Source organism: Eumetopias jubatus, unplaced genomic scaffold, assembly GCF_037043125.1.
Source record: "Eumetopias jubatus isolate StellerSeaLion01/CBP00866 unplaced genomic scaffold, mEumJub1_p1.0 scaffold_6, whole genome shotgun sequence".
Classification (NCBI taxonomy): domain Eukaryota; kingdom Metazoa; phylum Chordata; class Mammalia; order Carnivora; family Otariidae; genus Eumetopias; species Eumetopias jubatus.
In genome coordinates, this window is record NW_028274812.1 from 144,126,748 (window position 1) to 144,147,647 (window position 20,900).

The following is a 20,900-nucleotide window of genomic DNA, read 5'->3' on the forward strand; positions in this document are numbered from 1 at the left end:
CCCTATACCTCGGCCTCCTTGTCGGTAAAATTGGGATAATAAAGAATACCCCCTACACACACATAGAGCTGCTGTGAGGATTTAACATGCTTATAATAGATACATTAATGTGCCTAAAGCAGTGCCTGCCAGGCACACAGTAAGCACTAGGTAAACTGAGGTTTTGTTGTTGTTATACTATGTGTGTTGTTTATACTATGTGTAGCATGGCTGGGCAAATATTAACTATTTTAGCAATCATTTCCATTAAATGCCACTTACCAGGGGTCTGCAGAGTCTCCCGAAGCAGGGGTCACTGTATTTACATGCTAACCTGCCCACACCTACACACATTTTCTGAGACGTTTCACAGGTGATTTCTAGTGTGTTCTTGCTTTCACGCATCTGTGTGTGGGGGGGGCTGTCTTGAATATCATCACTGAATTCACACTCTTCATCGTTCTTCCATCGCGCCCATGGGGAGTCCCTGACGCTGGGGTCAGGCGCGAGGTGAGGGACTCAAAGTGCGCAGTGGTGCCAAAGCCAGAAGGTTCTTTCAGCAGGGCCGCGCTCTGCCAGCCCAGCGGAGCTCCTCCCCTCGCGTGTCTCATCAAGGACAAAACTCAGGGTCCAGAGACACCTCTGCAGACCCCAAATGTATCCCAAATGGGGGGGGTGTGCACGAAGCACACCTCAGGTCGGCCTGCCTTCTCCACTTAAAAGATACCGTGTGGTGCACCTGCTGGGCCAGACACCGTGGGGGGCAGGACCGGAGACCGGGACTGCAGAGGACAGGGCTGGCGCCCCCCAACACCGACCGCCAGCCGCTTCCTCCCTCCCCGCCCCCGGCGCGGCCAGACCCGGAACGCGGTTGGCGCACGCGCCCGGCGGGGCCCCGCCCACACACCGCCAGAGCGCGCCCCGCGGACGCACGTGGCGCTTCCGGCGGCCGCCCAGCTGTCAATCACGCGCGGGCTGAGCTCCGCAGGGCCGCGGGAGCGGCGGGAGCGGCGGGAGCGGCGGGAGCGGCGGCGGCGGCGGCGATGGGACCCCGGCGAGAGATCTGCGGCTAGCTAGCTGCACTTGCTCCACGGGTCAGGGGATCGGAGGGGGCAGGTAAAGCCATGCGGAGCCCAGGCGAGGTTTTCTGAGCTCCATTTGTCTTTCTCCACTTCTCCCTCTCCTCCCTTCCTCTCTTTCCTCTCTCCTCACGCACGCATATTCATGTTCTGTTTTTCTGTGTCTGTCACACACACACACACACACACACACACACACACACAAACCCCTTACTCATTCACGTTTATTATAGGTGCTCAAATCTCTACAAAGACCATGCATATTAAAATCCGTGAACACATCCAAATTAGGGGTAGCCAACTCCATGCTTTGGTGGTTTGTGGTTTGTGTTACGTAAGAATTGGGGAGGTATACAGGGCAAACTTAAGAGTTTCTTTCCCGGGAGACAAGAAAAGTTATGTATTAGGCAAAAGTCAAATATACGTATTTGCAGTCTGCAAAGCTGGTTTGATTTGTTTTCCAAGCTGAATTTCACTCCCCCCCCCCCCCGCGCTCCCCATTCCTTTGCCATATTCAAAGATATGTGAGTGCTTTGATATAATCTCAGGACCTACTTCTTTGTGTTGTGAGAAAGAGGCGTTGGGTGGGGGTCAGAGCAAAGCTGAGGACCTCCAAAAAAACAGAGCTGGAGTTAAACTGCTGGTGTTTACTTAATCGGTTCGTGGCTCTGGAGCAGAAATGTTTTCAGCACGTTGGAGAGATCCCCGAGCTCCAGACCAGGCCCGCCTTTGGTGAAGGGCATGTGTGGAGTCATTTCCTTCAGAGAAAAGGGGCAAGGAGACAGACAAACAGAAGGGACATTTAACTGAGAGAGAGGCACAGATGGGGGTTGGGGGAATGCTTGTTTTCTTTCGCTTATCCAGATCCAGGATCCTAATGTAATTGGCTTCCCCACCCCCACCCCCAAAATCTGCTCACATACCACCAGCAAAATAAAATTTTAGGACAAGGAAATGAGTCTTGAAGAAGGTTTGACTATGGCTCATATAGACTGAAATTGGAAAATACCAAAAACAGTCTGTCAGGCCTCAAGTAGGTTTGCTCACCTCAAGTCTTTGAGGTTTTCTTCCAAATGGATGGGGAACTGATCGTCAGCAAGAATTTTTAGTGGCCTCTTGAAAAATATCGCCCAGCTATTCTTTTATTTCACATGATAGAGTAATGTAGGAAGCCAGTAGCTCTATAACTGGCAGTGAAGCTTTAATTAAATCTTGCATGGGCACCTGCTTTTCTTAGGCAGATGGAAAGTAAAATGATCATGATAGGAAGAAATGGATATAGGAGTAAAAAAATCAACCCAGTGAGTAAATCGTCTAAAGAACCTTAATAAGTCTAAAATGCATGTAAACAGATCAGAAAATACAGTGGCTATAAGATTAATTTATTTTACAATATAATGGAACAGGCACCAAATAGATCAGTTCTGGAGTATCTAGGGAGCAAATAAACTTTTTATTTAGAATTTTTAAAATACAAATGTATTAGTCTAATTGTATTACTGACTGTGCAGAATATAATTATATCAAAATAAGAATAGCATTCGCATAGTGTGTTGTAGTTTACAAAGCCCATTCATTTATGTTGTCTCATTTACCCTATAAAGTCTCCTGAGAGACCATTAAAAAGTTATGAAATATGTATACTTTTGTTAAAAACAAATATCTTCCTGCTCTTCAGCAAGAAGTCCTTTGTCAATATTTTTGTCAACATTAAAATGACTTTTCACCGGTCATAAGAATGGCTTATGAAATTTTGATTTTTATCTGTATCACATTCTGCAGAGATTTTTTTTTCTTAAATAGGTTTGAAGGATGATGTGCCATTAAAAAGAAAGGCCAAAGACTAAACAAAGAGAAGAGGAAGAGGAAGACTTCAAAGGTAAGACCCCATCCTTGTCACAAGCAAATTCATAAACACCTTGTGGTTTGTACATAGTTAAAGAAGAGGTTTCAAGAGAATATGAGTTCTTTTTCTCTTCTCATTTTGGTTTTGGACTTTGTATACCTTACTTAAAAACACATCTTAAGGGGCGCCTGGGTGGCTCAGTCGGTTAAGCGTCTGCCTTCGGCTCAGGTCATGATCCTGGAGTCCCGGGATCGAGTCCCACATCGGGCTCCCTGCTCGGCAGGGAGTCTGCTTCTCCCTCTGCCCCTGCCCCTCCTCTCCTTGTACGCTCTCTTTCTCAAATAAATAAATAAAATCTTAAAAAAAAAGAAAAGAAACCGCACATCTTGAAGAAGGAATTAGGTAATTACATATCATTACTCCCTTTTAAAAATTATAAAAGTGGGGGCACCTGGGTGGCTCAGTTGGTTAAGCGGCCAACTCTTGGATTTAGCTCAGGTCATGATCTCAGGGTTGTGAGATTAAGCTCTGCGTTCAGGTGCACGCTCAGCATGGAGTCCGCTTGAGATTCTCTCTCCTTCTCCCTCTGCCCCTCCTGCTCGTGCGTGCACTCTCTCTCTCTCTCAATCTCTCTCTCTCTAAAACAAATAAGTCTTTAAAAAAATTATAAAAGTGGCTGCATATCTTCTGACTTAGAAGGTACTAAAAAGCTCATAATATAGAACGACAATCTTTACCGCTGTTCCAAGAACATAAAATACCTCTGCAAAGATCTTTTGGTAGAAACACATTTTCAAGTTTTAAGGTCATGCTTATACAATTCTAGAACGCCTGGTTTAAAAATGCAAGCGCTGTTAGCAGGCTTTCATGCCTTCCTGTATCCACGCTGAGACTGAGTCCTTTAAGCAAATTGACCTTTTGGTTTGGTGTTGGATAAATGGTCTAAAGCAGCCCTGTGCCTATACCTTTTGCAGCAGCGGCTCTCTAGAAAAGTGGCTCTAATGGGGACTTCACTCTCATTATCTCAGAAGGATTTTATGGGAGAGAAAAGCAGTATGAAAAAAATCAAATGATATTTCAATGAGAATAAATAGAACAGGGCCTGGTCTCACAACTGACTCACACATGAAGCCAGGGGAAAAAAACTAATCGTTTTTGTGCCTCAATTTTCTGCCTCTCTTCTCTCAAGGAGACCATGAAGACAAATAATATAGAGTCTGTGATGTTCTTGGAGTTTCATGAGGCATAAAGACTTATTTCTGTTTTCATGGCTATAAATGGTTTTTAAGTAAAATAAAATATAATTGCATTTATTTGACTGAGGTTCAAATTTCCAACAAATTGATACTGTAGCATATTGGTACACGTAGAGATCATAATAGTACCTGTATGGGTTTACTTGCTGAAAGAGGAATTGTTCATGGAGAAAGGGAAGGAAAAATAAAATAAGACGAAATCAGAGAGGGAGACAAACCATAAGAGGCTCTTAACTATCAGAAAACAAAGCTGGGGGGGATAGGGTAACTGGGTGATGGGCATTAAAGAGGGCACATAATGGAATGAGCACTGGGTGTTATATGCAACTGATGAATCACTTAATCCTACCCCTGAAATTAATAATACACTATATGTTAACTCAATTGAATTTAAAGAAAAAAAAAATTTTTAAAGAGGAATTATTCAAAGGATTCTCAACATTTTTACTCCCTTCAGCTACAAATACCTGGGTTTTTTGTTTTTAAGATTTACTTATTTTTATTTGAGAGAGCGTGTACACAAGTGGGGGAAGGAGCAGAGACTCTCAAGCAGACTCCCCACTGAGCATGGAGCCTGAAATGGGGCCTGATCTCATGACCCTGAGATCATGATCCAAGCCAAAATCAAGAGTTGGATGCTCAACCAACTGAGCCATCCTGGCGCCCCAGCAAATATCTGTTTTTGGTGCCCGTTTCGTTGCCCTTCTTGCTTCAGCAGTGTTTCTCTTTCTAACCTAAGTACCCACTGAGAGCAGACCGTGCCCTGCTCATCTCTATTATCTCACATAATCCGGCACATAATTAGTGCTGTAAAAACAAGGAAAGAGGGGAAGTGAAAAAGGAAGGATGACTCAGACCATCATCCACACCAACCCATGTACAGCTTTTTGCCAAGAAATTTCGAAGTGCTTGTCACCAGGACAGAAAGAGCCCCTGCCCTCAGGAAACTTATAATCCATCACGTACATGGTCTGTCGGACCATGAACAAATAAACCACATAAGGGAGCATCAGATGGTAAAAAGCACTATCAAAAGAAACAAATTTGGACAAGAAAATAGAGAGGGATAGAGGGCTGGCACTGAACAAGCTAACCGTAGGGAGCCTCTCAGGAGGGTTTGGAAGGGGAGTTAAGGCATGATTTTCTCCTCCTGTGGGTGCCTGGGACATGCCAGGTGTGCTGGGCTGCCAAGAGTTGAATATCCATTTAAATGTATAACCAGGCATGCAATTGAGATAGATACTGTAGACAGAGTATAAAAAGAAGAAAAACATGCACAGATCCCCACTAATTAGCACCTAGAGTGTCCTTCGGGGAGGGTGAAAATAATTCCCTCTTCATAGATGACCAAACAGCCAGATGCTAATGCTGCTCACACTCCATCATGACGGCCATGTGAGCAGCGAGGACACAAAATCAAACAGGAGCTAGGCTGTTTATAAAAGGAATACTCATATGGACTCATTTAAGTACAATACTAGAAAATATTTTCACTCACTCCCTCATCCCCCCTTCATGCACTTCCTGGGATGTTAAGGCTTTCTCTAAAGGAAAGCCATCTCCAGAATCCATCACTTAACAAGAGTCACAGATAGATCATTACTGTTTTTGCAACTGCTACCATAGCTATTCCAAGACAAGCACCAGATTTCTCATGAAACCTTGCTCACTAAGTAAATGCTGAGCCGAGCTGAAAAGCCTTTGTACATACCTTCCATTTCTTCTCAGCCCTAGTTTATTGTATAATAATTGCCCAGCTTTTAAAAGGGACTTTGTGAAGTGACATCATGTATCCTCTTTATGATACTGGAAGTGTCAATCAATCAAGTAGATTCTAAATAACTAACATTTTCTATGTTGGGACAAAAAGCTACTGGCTTCCCTATGAGGAATTGTACCTCTGTTGCGTTTTTGTAGGTGCAAAATTCTCACTGTAACCTGTTACATTTTAAAACTCCTTTCTAAGTGATCATTCTCCTCTAAGAATGAATCCAATAAGTTATATATCTGGAAAGATGTATGAAACCTCTAAGGTCTCCAGGGACTAAAGGCATACCTCATTTTATTGCACTTCACTTTACTGTGCATCGCAGATAATGTGTTTTTTACAAATTGAAGGTTTGTGGCGACCCTGCATCAAACAAGTCTATCAAGTACCATTTTTCCAACAGCATTTGTTCACTTCATGTCTTGGTGTCACAGTTTGGTAATTCCTGCAGTATTTCAAACTTTTTCATTATTGCTGTATTTGCTTCAGCAATCTGTGATCAGTGATCTTTGATGTTAATATTGTGATGATTTTGGGGCATCAGGAACTACGCCCATATGAGACAGCAAACACAATCGATAAATGTTGTGTGTGTTCCTATTTTTCTATCAACCAGCCGTTCCTCTGTCTCTCTCCCTCTCCTTGGGACCCCTGTTCCCTGAGACAGAGCAATATTGAAATTAGGGCAATCGATACCTCTACAGTGGCTATTAGGTGTTTAAGTAAAAGGAAGAATTAGTTGATATGGCAAACTTCATTGCTGTCTTATTTTAAGAAATTGCCACAGCCACCCCCACCTTTAAGCAACCATCACCCTGATCAGCCGTCAACACCAAGAGACCCTCCACCAGCAAAAAGATTATGGCTTGCTGCAAGTTCAGATGATGGTTAGCATTTTCTAGCAATAAGGAATTTTTAAATTAATAGACATAATGCTATTACACCCTTAGTAGACTACAGTATAGTGTAAAAATAACACTTATATGCACTGGGAAACCAAAAAGTTTATTTGACTTGTTTTATATGATATTTGCTTTATTGTGGAGGTCTGGAACCAAACCTGCAATATCTGAGATACACTTGTACTATTTAGGAACGTACACAATCCAAGTAATTGACCTAACTAGTCACTTATATGCTCTTGTAAACCAAAGCTTCACATATACTATAATGATAAAGAATTGGGGACAATCAGACCATCAGTCAATGAGAGTATGGGAGGAGATGGGCAATCAGTAAACCAGTTGTTTATCCAACAAAAATAATTGACTCATTCTTTAAATTCATGGCCAGAGACTCCTGGAAAACTGTATCTGGAAGGAATTCAAGGCTATCTGGCCCAACCATCTTATTTTAAGGACGATAAAACCGTAGGCCAGGGAGGTGAATGAGTTTACCTGCGATGTCATGACCAATACGTTGTAGATCAAGAACTAGGATTAGAACCCATTCTCTGCCCTGTGTGGTTAGCACAGCGCAGGCCGTGTTCTTGTGCTTCCTCTGCCTGCAGAAGAAAGTAAGGCTCTTTGAGATTCCTTTCCTGGCATGGATCTGGCATCACTAAAAATCTGTTCTGACTTGAAGTAGAACCTTCCATCCCTCGGGCTCAAAAACATTTGTTTAGGACACTTTCTATCTCTTTTATGATTTGAACCCATATTTTGTTTAATGAAGTTGGACTCCTGAGTTCCATCCTATAATGCAGAAACACTCGACCCTGTGTGCCAGAAACCAACTGTGCGGGGAGGAGCTACATCATGTCACACATCCAGTTCTGCATCAAACCTCCACCCCTGAGCAAGCGGGACTTCAGCATTGAAGAATAACCTCATACTGTTGCTATGAGGAATCTCTTTGTGCTCCGGTCCTATCTATTTTTGTCCTTTCTCCATGTTAAAGTCTCTGATGTTTTATAGAAAACCTGAAAGTACATCTGGATGACTTGCTCTGCTTATGCAAGTACATGATTCAGTCCATACTCTTGCTTTCTACATTGTCATCTTTCATCTGCTCCCTGACTCATGGTGTCACCTTTAGTAGATGACTTTTTGGTGCCTCAGTTTCTTCAATGACAAAGCAGAATTAGTAAAACACGAATCCCTTCTCCCCTTGATCAAAATTTTTTTATCAATAATTACTTTATTTTTTTAATTTAAATTCAGTTAGCCAACATAGAGTACATCATTAGTTTCAGATGTAATGTTCAGTGATTCATCAGTAGCATATAACACACAGTGCCCCTTGATCAAAATTTTATTAGAATGTCTTTTTTAAAATGTACCTTTAAAATTATTCTACTTATGGGGGTGCCTGGGTGGCTCAGTCAGTTAAGCATCTGCCTTTGGCTCAGGTCATGATCCCAGAGTCCTGGGATCGAGTCCCGCGTCGGGCTCCCTGCTCAGCAGGGAGTCTGCTTCTCCCTCTCCTTCTACCCATCCCCCTGCTTGTACTCTTGTTCTCTCCCTCTCTAATGAATAAATTAAAGATCTTTTAAAAAAATAAAATTACTCTACTCATGTATCATTACTGATAGACCTTTATTAATCATCTTCATCATAAGGCATTAAATTAAAGGTACTGAAGAGATCATCCTAACAGTTAAAATATGAAAACTAGGTTAACAAAAGAATTTGATCCATCACATTTTGCCACTCCAGTCAGGCAAAGTACATTCTAAAATCTTTATATTTTACGAAATAATATCCTTCTGAAATGTTTAAAAGTAAAAAAAAGAAATTTCTGTGTTGCCTTCCCTGCTCTCTCTTCCTGGGTCATCGCTCCTGGCTGCTGTATCTGAAAAAGGGAGGAAGGCCCTGAATGTAATACTGATCGACACTTAAAAAGATGAGAGTATTGGTCACCATCAGTAGCACCAATTTGCATCATTTTTCTAAGATCAGGGCCGTATTTTTTTTTCCTGAATTTGATGACATTTTCTAACCAGAACACCTTTTTGGCTAAGAGCACACATTACAAGATAATTTTATGGATTCACTTTGTGGCCATGGGACAGGACAATGCTAACCATCCGTGGCATCAACTTTGATCTTAGCCCCTTAATTCTAATCCAACCAAACTCAGTGTCCACACAGAGGCACTTGCTGGCAGCCTGGGTTAATTTTTTCCTTGTAGATAAACATCATGACATGGTTTCTGGATAAGGAATTGGAAACATTTTATATGTCTTCTGCTAGCCTGGATTACAGGACAAGTCCCGAGAGAATTTGGTTCAATGGGAAAATACCTTTCTACATAGCTCCTTGTTTTATCATCTTGAGACTGAGTATGTCCACACAGGGAAAACCATCTGGAGGATAACTGGAAAATCTAAAAAAAAAGAAAAAAGTATTTCACGTTTCCAGCTACATATGTATCTGCCTATATGGAGATAAGAACACCAAACAGAGAATTACTAAAAATTTCCTTACTCACCAAAATTGCTGTACCTCAGCAATTCCTTTTTTTTTTTAACATTAATTAATAACCCAATGCTTCTCTCTAAGGGTACTGATTAAGTCAAATCAAGTGGAAATTTCCATCTTAAGAAGACCAAGTCCCAAACAACCCACCCGGAGCATAGTTGCATTTAACAGTTCCCTGGCCTCTTGTGTAGAGTAGACACTTCATGCAACATGTTGAAAGGCTGGGTCTACACTCTCCATTCTGCTCTATCATCCCACATGGACAGATGGGTCCACAAATAATGACTGAAATATCTAGTGTTAGAGTCAGTGAGGTGTAAAGTATTGGCTGAGCCATTTGTGATTAATAAAGCATGAAGCCTAAGTTGCTCAGCAGCCTTCAAACACAGCTTCTGTACAATGTGACAATTAGCTAAAATGTGAGAACAAGATCCATGAGATCTGAAAGCAAAATTGCAGACTGCTAAAGAATAACACCATGTATTTTCCACCAGGGAACGTGGTTAAGCATCCGAGAGGACAATCCAAGACAAATTCCATCTCTGGCAAGTGAGATTACCCGCCTAATCCTTTAACATGTAAGTGTAAAGACTACTGCTTTCTAAGAGATTAAAGGTTTCTTATCAAGACAATGAAAATCTCGGCTTCTCTGTTGCCATTTTTCATGTGCTTCATGCTTCCCTTTTTGCATAATTTAAGTGAGCTGTGCTGTTATGTCTCGTTTCATTTATGGAGAGTCAGTTTCTAGTCATCGAGTGTTTGGGGGTATTTTTTTGCATTGAGTCAAAAAGCAGAGCAGCTTATAAGAAAGGCAGGTCTTTAAAAATATCTTTTCTCTTAAGAAAAGAGCATTGTTCAAATAGACTAACATTACTCAGCCCGGTTCTCACCTGTAATATGCTTTTTAATCCTGAAGCCAGAGCTCATGGGGCTGATGCCTGTGGATGTTGTCATTCCAGCTAGGAAGAATGAGTTCTTGCAGCAACATCTGTGGGTCCAAGCAGGCACAGGCTGCTACTGAGAGCAGGTACCAGCGCTATGGAGTCCGGTCCTACCTGCATCAGTTTTATGAGGACTGTACCACCTCAATCTGGGAGTATGAGGATGATTTCCAGATCCAGAGATCACCTAATAGGTGGAGCTCAGTATTCTGGAAGGTAAGAACAGAACATATTTGTAAGTCAAGAAATGGAAATGTTACTGAATATGGTAAATCCTGTAGCTAGGAAGAACTGAAAGGTCTGGTCCTCTCTGTGTGCATCCATCTTGATGATCCTAAGTGCAGTCTTCTGCCCTTAGGAAAGGAGATTATAATCTTGGGCTGAAGAAAGCCCCTGAACACAGCACAGTGGTTAATTTGTAGGTTAAACATAAATAGGTATAAATGTCATCATTATTATTGTTGCTACTGTTATTAATGTGCCGCTAAATTCACCAGCTGTGAAGCCACCCATAGGCAAAACGTTACATGCTTCCAGCCTCCCCTATAGGCTTGGTGAGTATCATTTGACAAATTGCAACAATTATTAAAAAGAAATCAATGGGTATTGAGAGTTGATGCTGAGACGTAATACAGTGGTCAGTGTGCCATCTCTACCTCTACCAGATGTGATCATGAGGCTCTGTGAGCTTTAGCTTCTTCTCATGAAAGCACCTCATTAGACAATGTACTCAGTCACTCAGCATATAGTTAGTGAGCACCTACTCTGTGTCGAGAAGTTGCAACGTGCTAGAAATTAAAGTGATGAGAAGGAAAAGCCCTCGCCCTCTTGGAACTTGCAACCTATCAGGGAAAACAGACCATAAATGAATAAACCACGTACTAGAAGGTCAGGTGGTAACAAGTGCTGTGGAGAGAAATGAATCAGGGCAAGACGGTAGGGAGTGATGGAGGCATGGTAGTTAGTGTGCTGTTTGTAGACAGCCCTTCAGAGGAGACAACATTTGAGCAAGTACCAGGATGAGCTGAGGGAGCAGACCGTAAGATGACCTGGCTGAACGTCCTTCTGGGCTGTGAAAATAGCAAGTCCAAAGCTCTGAAGTGGGAACCAGTTTCGTGTGCTTGAAAAATAGCAAGAGTTCCGGTATGGCTAGAGTGGTGATGGATCCAGAAAAGTAACAGGACACAGATGATTTGTGTAGCACCTTGTTAGATGTTAATGAGGACATTGGCTTTTACCTTGAGAGATATGGGAAGCCACCTGAACATTTTAAGCAGAGGAGTGACATGATCGGGTTAATATTTTAACAGGATCGTACTGACTACAGTTTGGAAAATAGATTATAGGAGGACAAGGGTAGAGGCGTCCAGGTTATTTGGGAGGCTTTGAAAGCACCCAGGCGAGAGATGATGATGGCTTGGAGTAGGGTGGTGTTGGTAGAGATGGTGAGAAATAGTCTGATTTAGCATAAAGTTTGAAGACCAAGCTGTCAGGACGTGTTGATGAAGTAGACAAGAGAGAAAGAAGAGTCAAGCACGCCTCGAAGGCTTGCATCCTGAGCTATTTACTGAATGATGTTATAATTTTCTGGGATGGAAAACACTGGGAGAGCAGTGGGAATGGTGGGGAACCAAGAGTTTGAGTTTGGCCACAATATGCTGGAGATGCCTCTCAGACGTGTGAGTGGGGATCTCTAGTGGTAATTTAAATGCAGCTCGTGGATTGGGAGTCCCTGACATACAGAATACATAAGAGGCACCAGACTAGATAAAATGACCCAGGAAGAGAGTAGGGACATAGTAGAGGGCATCGAGTGAGGATTTAGGGAGGGAGGCTGAGAAGGTACAACCTCATGTGGGGCCTCAGGTCCCCTCCAGCTCGGGGAGCCCAATCATCCCCAACCTTCTCCCAAAAGATCCCAGAATGTTTTACATTGATGTTGACATAAACTTACAATTTATTGGCAATATAGTTTAACAAGAGGCCATGTCACATAATGCTTATGAGCATGGACTCTGTCCTCAGATTACACAGGTTCAAACCTCAGCTCTTAGTTTAACAGCACTGTACCTTTGGGCAAGTTAATTGACCTTAGTGGGCCCCAGTGGTGATGCTTATCATACCTACCAGGTAAAGTTGTGAGAATTAAGTAGGATGTCTTGTATGCAATCAAGTATTCAGTGTATTAACTCCTACTATCAGAGGTCCTATGAAACACTGGATCCTGAAGTGGAAAGAAAATTTGAAATCTAGTTAATAAAGTCCTGGGCAACACAGCTGTTAACATGGATTACCCAAGACCTGTGTTAATTCAATATCTTACAAGTGTTATGTACTCTGTATTAAAATTGATCGAGCCAGCATCCTTGCCCTGTAGAAATGTCATCTCTGATGAATCCTTACTGGCCTGGACTGATGAAACACATAGCCAAGCTTGACACATCTTGAATTTACCCAGTTAAGTGGGTGGTTGCTTCCTTATGTGTCAAAAAAACAAATATTTGCCTGACAGATCCGTTGTGCCAAGAGCCTGAAATGCCACTGTCATACAGAATATTGAAACCATTCACACCGTTCCAAGGCACTACCAGTTTTAAGAGATTTGAGAAGCTATAAATCCATCAAATAATACGTAGGTATGGATTTAAAATAAAGAACTCACAGTAAATTACCAAACCCAGAATTCAAATTTCAGAATTCTCTCTTCTATTTTACACAAACAAGATTCAAAAGTATCTGTTCCCCATTGTGCTGGACCAACTTTAGGGACTAAAAACAGGCAAAAGTCCATGGCCTCATAGAGATTATATTCCAGCAAAATCGAAATCCTAGACTCAGATCCTAATCACAAAACACAAGACTGGCATTCAGAAGCCTAGAGTCAACCTGAATCACCTAAGAAGTCACTGTCTTGGAGACCTCCCCTCTACCAAAGGAATAAACTAAATGTTCTTTGGCTTCTTTCTAGGAAGGACAAGTGAATCCATCTCAGTGGGATTTATGAAATGCTTTGTATCAGTACAGAGAAAGGCAATGACTGTGCACATGTTTCTAATTATGATTCGTTTTTGTGATTTTTTTTCTTTCATTTCAAACTGCATCTGTGGGTGGTTCAAGTTATGGGCTTCCCCTCTCCCCATTCCCAATAAAGTGGTGCTAAGGGATTGCTGGTTTCTCGCTAGAGGCTAGGACGCTGCACTGAGCCAGAAGCTTGGAGGGGCTTAATGAGAACGGAGATTGGAGTCTAATGAGCTTGAGTTAAGAGTCTTTGCCCTGTCACGTGGGTCTATATAGCCTGCATCTCACAATGCTATTCATTCTTTCTTTCTACATATGTTAATGTGTCCACTATGTGCACGGTTATGTGATAGGCTCTGGGATTCATTTGTGAATAAGATGCTGTTCTTCACCTGTGACTTAGATACAGCCTTGACCTGAAGGAGTTCGCAAAGAGGGAAGGTGGACTTGTCCACAGACAGTTACAATCCAGCATGATAAACACTACCCTCACACACACACACACACACACACACACACACACACACACACACACACTCCGTGTCTCACAGGGTCTACCCCCTGACTGCCTCAGCCACACCTCCTTTATCCCAGTGCCTAAAACTCCTGCCACCTGCAAGTCTCTGTGACATGCTCCCACCGACCCCTTGCCACGCACTGCACAGGAATCAAACTGGCTGTGGTGAGACTTTTCTTCTTAGACTTGCACTCAACCTTGAGGAAAGGTGTTGCCACTTGATTATGCAGCAAATCACCTCAGTAAGGGAGGTCCAAACTAAGGAGAACAATCCCCTTACCCCATTCATGCTTTCTTCCCCTCAGAGTCACCCTCCTTACCCAGAAACCTCTCAAACGGTGTCCCCACAGCAATGTGCAGGTACGAGGTAAGACTGCCTCCTCCACAGCCTCTCTGAACAGGAGGGACCCTGGCCTCTCCCTTTTCTCCCAAGACCCTCCTCCTATCTGTCCTGATCTCTAGTTCCCCCCCTGAGCTAAGTCAGAGTTTAAACTTGTGTTAGATTTTTCTTCAAAATTTTGCTAGAGGTTGCAGAGTTGGTTTTAAACTAGAAATGAGAGGAGCTCAATGAATGGGTGGATGGCAGGAACACAGAGAAAGTAGGAAGGAAGGAATGAAGGGAAGGGAGGGAGGAAGAGAGGCAAGAAGGAAGGAAGGGGTGCCATTTTGAATATTTGGGGTTTGAGGAGCCTTTGGGACATTTGTGTGTAGATCTTCACATTGGCTGCCAGAAATACGGGGCTAGAGCCCAGGAAGGAAATCCAGGCTGGAGATGGAGATTGGAAGATGTTGGCATATAGGTAGGAGTTTAAACTACAGCCACACATTCAACCCTACAGAGATCATCTGGAACAAGATTTGTGAATCAAGGGGAAACCCTGGGGAACACCATTACTTTAATAAACATCTGGCAAAACAGGTTGAGAGTGTGTTGTTAAGGATGCAGATGTAGAAACAGGAGAGAGTTATGTCAGGTGAAGGTTTTTAAGAAGACGAACATGTTTAACATCACTGACTGCAGACTATTCGAAAGAGGTCACATTGGATTGGACAATTAGGAGGCCTTTAGTGACCTCGGAGAAACCAATTTCTGTGAAATTGTGGGACTCAGCTTGAATATCAAGGGTTGGATGAGTTCAAGCTGTAGCTAGAGAGACACGGGGTTCTGGAATAGCTTTTGAAGATGGAAACAATTGAGTGCATTCCCATGCTGGAGGGACCAAGCCTCCATCAGATGGGAGACCGAGTTCAGGGTACCAGGTATCATGCCTGGAGGGCATGGGCTGGGACACCAGTCGGGCATCGGTGGTTGCTCCAGGAAGCTCAGTGTCCCTACAAGATGAGTTGCATCTGCTGTCACTGCCCACAGGGGACACCCCTCCGAGCCCAGGTCCTGCTCAGGAGAGGTCAGAGTGGGGCTGATAAAGAAGGCAGGCCACACTTCCATCTTGCTGTGCTTCCCCTGAGTGTTGCCTCGAAGCCAGATGGCTCCTTCCACCTTCCGCTGCCTCGGCTCCCCCACCGTCCTTCCCGCCACGCTGGTTCCCGCTTCCAGCGCTCATTACCATGTCCTCGGTCAGGACAGCTGGGAAGCTCCTGCTGCCAGTCCTGCTTCGTTGGAGCAACCGGAGGTGTGTTCCAACCTCGTCAGCTCACACGGAGATGATGGTGGGGATGCTGGTCCAAGTCACGGCAGGTGCCGGCTGGCAGCTGCTGGATTCTCACACACCCTCCCCACAGCCAGGATGGCCCTTAGGTGTCACTGTCCTCGCTGCTGTCTGTAAGGTTGGTTGCAACAGGGAGAGGCCCTTCTCTCTCTCTGGTCCGGCCCACCCACCAGCTGCCCCAGGCTGCTCGGCCAGGCCCTGTGGCATTCCAGCTCTCTGCATGGACCTCCACAGCGCTGTTTGCACTCTCAGACGCTTAGGGACCCCTAAGTCGCCTTTTGTAAACTCTGTTTCTTAGAGCCCCTTTTCTCTTAGACCGAGGACCGCTTCAACTTAGAGCTGTGTCCTGAGACGGTTTTTATGGTTCTGTAGGGCATCACTCCCCAAATCTTTATTCCTTCCGATCCTCCAAGATGGTACCAGGGTTGGGCAGATGCATCCCAACATCCCTTATCACCTCTGTCCCATGCTCAGTTAAGACAGCATCCTTTAGATCCCAAGACTGCCCCTCCACACCAGCCTCCCAAACCCTCCCAGACAGGTTTTCACAATGTTTAGGGTCCTCTCTGGGCACATGTCTTGGAGGTCCTCTTTGGACTTGCGTGGAGGGCACCTTCTAGATCCTGGGAGTTGGCTGTTCGCCGCCATCATGCTCCCCTCCACAGATGGCAGGCCTCTCTCGGGTACTCTGATTCAACAGGGAAAAGGGAGAAGGCTCAGCGAGGCCAGCCAGTTTCCAGTTCTTAAAGTGAGCAGGGGTTCTGCCATCTGCGAGGCACGATCTGCCATCTAGCTTCTGAGTGAGAGTCCAAGAGTGGATTTTAATCTATAAAGCACTGCTCAGTTGAGGAGCAGGCTGCTCTGAGAATCAGTCAACTGGCTCCGTATTGAGCAGTCTGGCCATTTAAGTTAGTCAGTTAGGAATATTTATGGAGGGTAGGGCAGGAACAAGAGATGCGGAGAGCAAGACAGAAATAGAAGACATGGAACACTGGCCTCAGTCGCTCTTAAGAACCTCAGAAATACGATGGATACATTCTCACAGTCCTCAGTTTTTGAAGATGAATGCCAATTCTTGAGGAAGAAGGGGATTTAGTAACATATGAAGCATGTCACCATGGATATTAATGTTAATTTAGCTTATGCATTCTGAATTTTCCAATGTGACTCATTTTTTAAGTTACAAAGAATGGTTAGGCTTTGGAGGTGAATTTGCCACTATTTTTAGAAAAATGTAGAAAATCATCCAAAATGTTATATTTTACAAACCCAACTTTTCTTATAGTACTTAAGTCTCATGTAGAAAAGTTTCCACTCTTTTCAGAAGACATTATATTGAGTCTTTTTTTTTTTTTAGTTTCTTTACAATATTACAGAGTGGAAATTTGTCCCTATATAGTGACTAAAGCTCTGTGATAATTTAAAAAAATAATAATGGCAGATAATATACAAAATAGTGATTGGTGAAATACCATGGGAGAATAAAAGGAGAGCATGAGGCGGGGAGGTCACACAGACCTGGGTTAGAGCCCATCACACCGCCTGCTAGCTACGGGACCTTGAACTGTGCTGCTTCCACCCCACTCACCTGGGTCTCTTACAGGAGAGATGGGAATAAAAATACCTCCTTTTCAGGAGATGCTGCTGAGGATCAAGTGAAAAACATATCAAACACAATGCCTAGGTCATAAGAGATACTCAATAATACTAGCTCTTTGATGGATTTGTGAATATGTTTTCCTTCTATTATCCAAACCTTCTTTATTAGTGTATTACCCTAAGATTTAATAAATAAGTTAAATATATATGCTTTAAATTCAAAGCTCAGGATGAAATGGTGTTGTGCATTTGGTTTTTTTCCTACTTTGTCATGCTAACTAAAAGCAATTAGGAACAGGAGGAAATGTATTTAAATGTATTTTTAAAATAACTATATTAGCTGTTCTTCAAGTGCTCAGATTGTTAAAATGCTGTTGCCAGTCTAGCCTCATTTCACAAGAGGTGCATTTCCAAATAGATGTAATAATAGCCACTTATTACAATGTATTGCTTCACCAGGCATGGGGCTAAGTGCCTTCAAGGATGGCCTCACTCGGTCCTCACCACAGCTCTGATTATCATTTAGCATTTTATAGATGGGGAAATTAACGATGAAAGTGTTTAAATAACTTTCCTTATATGATTGAAGTACAAGTTGGCAATGCCGGAACCCAAGCCTGAATTCTCTCCCTCTTCAGTGTGTTACATTGTATTCGACCTGGAGCTAATGCAGTTTCTCAGCAACATGCTAGTTGTCATCCATCCTTGGGCCAGTGACCCACCCTCCTTGAGGTGACATTTCCTGACCTGGAAACTAGCAATTATGGTTCCTTCCCAGTAACTTGGGGGAAGAGGTGGTAGTTACATGGATTGCCAATGTCCTCCATCCAAATCACTGGGAAACATACCTGTACGTTGGACAAGTTGAGCTGATCCCTCATCACAGTGAGAGAGGTGACACCAGAGGGTCTCCTGGGGTATTTCAGTAAGAATATGAGGAAGGATGTGTTACAGGACGTGGGCTTTGGGTGGGCAGAGTGGAGTTCACTCTGGATTGTCAGGGCCAATTCTATGATTGGACAATCAATCAATCAATCAATCAATCTTACCACAGGGAGGGACAGACTAGGGTAAGACTAAAGCTGTAATGGGTAAAGAAACAGCCGTTGTTCGTACTTTGGGGGGGGGGGAGATGCTGTGGATATTTTGTGCTTTGCACAATGACCCTGTTTTTGTCTGTTAGACAAAACGATGAAGCGAGGGCGCCTGGGTGGCTCAGTCGGTTAAACAACTGCCTTCAGCTCAGGTCATGATCCTGGAGTCCCGGGATCCAGTCCCGCATCGGGCTCCCTGCTCAGCGGGGAGTCTGCTTCTCCCTCTGACCCTCCCCCCTCTCAGGCTCTCTCTCTCATTCTCTCTCTCTCTCAAATAAATAAATAAAATCTTTAAAATAAAAAAAAAAAAAAACGATGAAGCCGGCTTGTTTCGTGTCCCTCCATGACGGGCGCGGAATGAGCTTGTCCTATGTGGACATTCTGTGTCACAGATTACATCCGTAGGGGAACAGCTTCTGAGAGCTCCAGGACCTAGTGGATAGAGTGAGGCTCTTCCTGGGTATGAGGGCCGCTTTGCTCTTGCTCAAAGACTGAAGGAAACAACCTAAACCAAAGGTGGCTTTGTCAGCTGCAAAGCTTTGTACGAAGAGAAAGCTCAAAGGAAAAATCAAGGCAGTGCTGCCGTGTCTGGTTGGCATAAAAATCAGAAAGGGCGTCCTTTCACCTTCTTTTATCATCAGGAAATGATCACAAATTTGGGGTGCTCGGGAATATTAACTGCTCCCAGAAACCAAGTCCTGCTCTGGAGGGCTCAAGAGAGCTGAAGCACTGAGCTTACCCTGTCTTGCCTCTCTGTGTCTTTCTCCAGGTCGGACTCATCTCCGGCACAGTCTTTGTGATTCTCGGACTGACTGTTCTGGCTGTGGGCTTTCTGGTCCCCCCCAAAATCGAAGCCTTTGGCGAAGCCGACTTCGTGGTGGTGGACGCACATGCTGTGCGGTTCAACGGAGCCCTTGATGTGTGCAAGCTGGCCGGGGCCATTCTCCTCTGCCTCGGGGGCATGTCCATGGCGGGGTGCCTGCTGATGTCAGTGTTCGTGAAAAGCTACTCCAAAGAGGAAAGGCTCCTTCAGCAAAAGTTTAAAGAGCGCATCGCAGACATCAAGGCCCACACCCAGCCCATTACAAAAGCCCCAGGCCCCGGGGAAACAAAGATTCCCGTCACTCTGTCCAGGGTTCAGAATGTCCAGCCTGTTTCAGCAACCTGAGACACCTCCCACCCCAGTCTCCCCTCTCTGATTACACACAGTGTTCATCCACAAGGAGCGGGGCCAGCTTTGGAGATGATGGGGCTAGGGCGTTGGCTGGCCCCAGGGCGGGGCTCGGCTGCAGGCGGCGCGGGGCGTAAGCTCATATCCGCTCGGTTCCAGAGGGGCTCCGGAGGAGGTGATGCCCATGGAGACCCGTGCATATGCACCGAGCTGCTTCAGGGGTGTTCTGTGTGCCCATCAGGAGCCCCCAGGAGCTCCCCTCTCAAATATCGTGACTCCCTGTCATTTCCCCGCGTTACTGGAGAGCGCCCACCAGTTTAGACCAGATGATCAGCGGCTAACGTGGTGTGTTTTATTTTCTAATATCAGTTTCCTGATCTTTCTTGTGTGGTGCTGCTTCTATTCCTGTCTCACTACGTGTAAGATACTGTTGTGTGTGTTCATAGAAAAATCGAGCTCCTTGATTTTGACCCAGATGTTCGTCTTTTAACTCAATCTTCACATGAGGTTACTGAGATTGTATACAAATTTATTGGAGTTCTCTGCCAATCTTCTTTTGGTTTTGTTTTGTTTTCTCCAGTATTTTCCCTTGAAAAGCTAAAATTGCCAACTTTAGAATCTTGGGGAAGAAATTAACATTAGGAGTATCTATGCAGTGTCCAAAAGCCAGAGAATGAGAAGCTACTACTACCTAGCTGTGTGACCTTGGGGGATTCGTTTAACCTCCCCCGGCCTCAGTTTCCATCTATAGGACAGAGATCCTAGACTGTGGTGTCTAAGGTTCCTCTTTTGCCGCGTATCATCGTGTCTCCCCGGGGCCATGTTTGCAATCTCCCCGGGGCTCTCACCTTGGTGGGACTGTTTGTGATCTGGACTCCCAGAAAAATCTCCGAATCAGCAGCTACTCACCTTTCAATATCCAACCCCAGCAGTTTATACAGTGCTGTCGTGTTTTTATAAAGACAAAAGTAAGCCATCCTCAAATAAGAAACCCGTGAGTAGATATTAACCTTAAAAAGGGTTTTCTTCCTCAAATAAGACGTTTTATTCTCCAGCAAGATGCTCATCTCACCCTTATGCACTTTTACTTAGTCTGTGGATTTAAGCTGGACTAAGGAACATGTGACCTTGGTATTCTCTCAGAAATTGTGCCACCTTCGAGTTCTGTCTCTCTTCTCTTTCTTCCTTCACCAGATAAATAAAATATGTGACCGAGCAGAACCTGAGTTGCATTGTCATTCCTTCACCATGGCTGTTTTCTCTCCAAAGAGCAAGCCTCCATCCTGAGGCCGGGTGGGCGAGCTCTCACGTTTCCCTGACAAAATGGAAGAACAAAGCAAGAGATCAGTGCTCTTGGTGCACACTGTTTGTTAGTCCCAGTCCAGCAGGGACTAGGGGGCAGATCGGCATCCTCAACAAGGATCACGGGCCAAAGAGGGGAGAAATCATTCCAGGTTCCTCAGGTTCTCACCTTGCCGTGGAAATAGCATTTTAATTGTATTCTTTGAAGCCTTATGTAAGCCCCAAGCATCTGTTCCAGACA

General features: G+C 44.2%; 1 protein-coding gene across 1 annotated transcript; it reads left to right on the forward strand.

The window, feature by feature from the left end:
- Positions 1 to 986: 986 nt before the first annotated feature.
- On the forward strand, positions 987 to 20,565 carry NRSN1 (neurensin 1). The gene is made up of 5 exons (XM_028107447.2): positions 987 to 1,095; positions 2,862 to 2,937; positions 9,845 to 9,928; positions 10,310 to 10,507; positions 18,956 to 20,565. Exons 4-5 carry the CDS (start codon positions 10,319 to 10,321, stop codon positions 19,352 to 19,354), a joined length of 588 nt encoding a protein of 195 aa, XP_027963248.1. The 5' UTR covers positions 987 to 1,095; positions 2,862 to 2,937; positions 9,845 to 9,928; positions 10,310 to 10,318; the 3' UTR covers positions 19,355 to 20,565.
- The last annotated feature ends 335 nt before the right edge of the window (positions 20,566 to 20,900 follow it).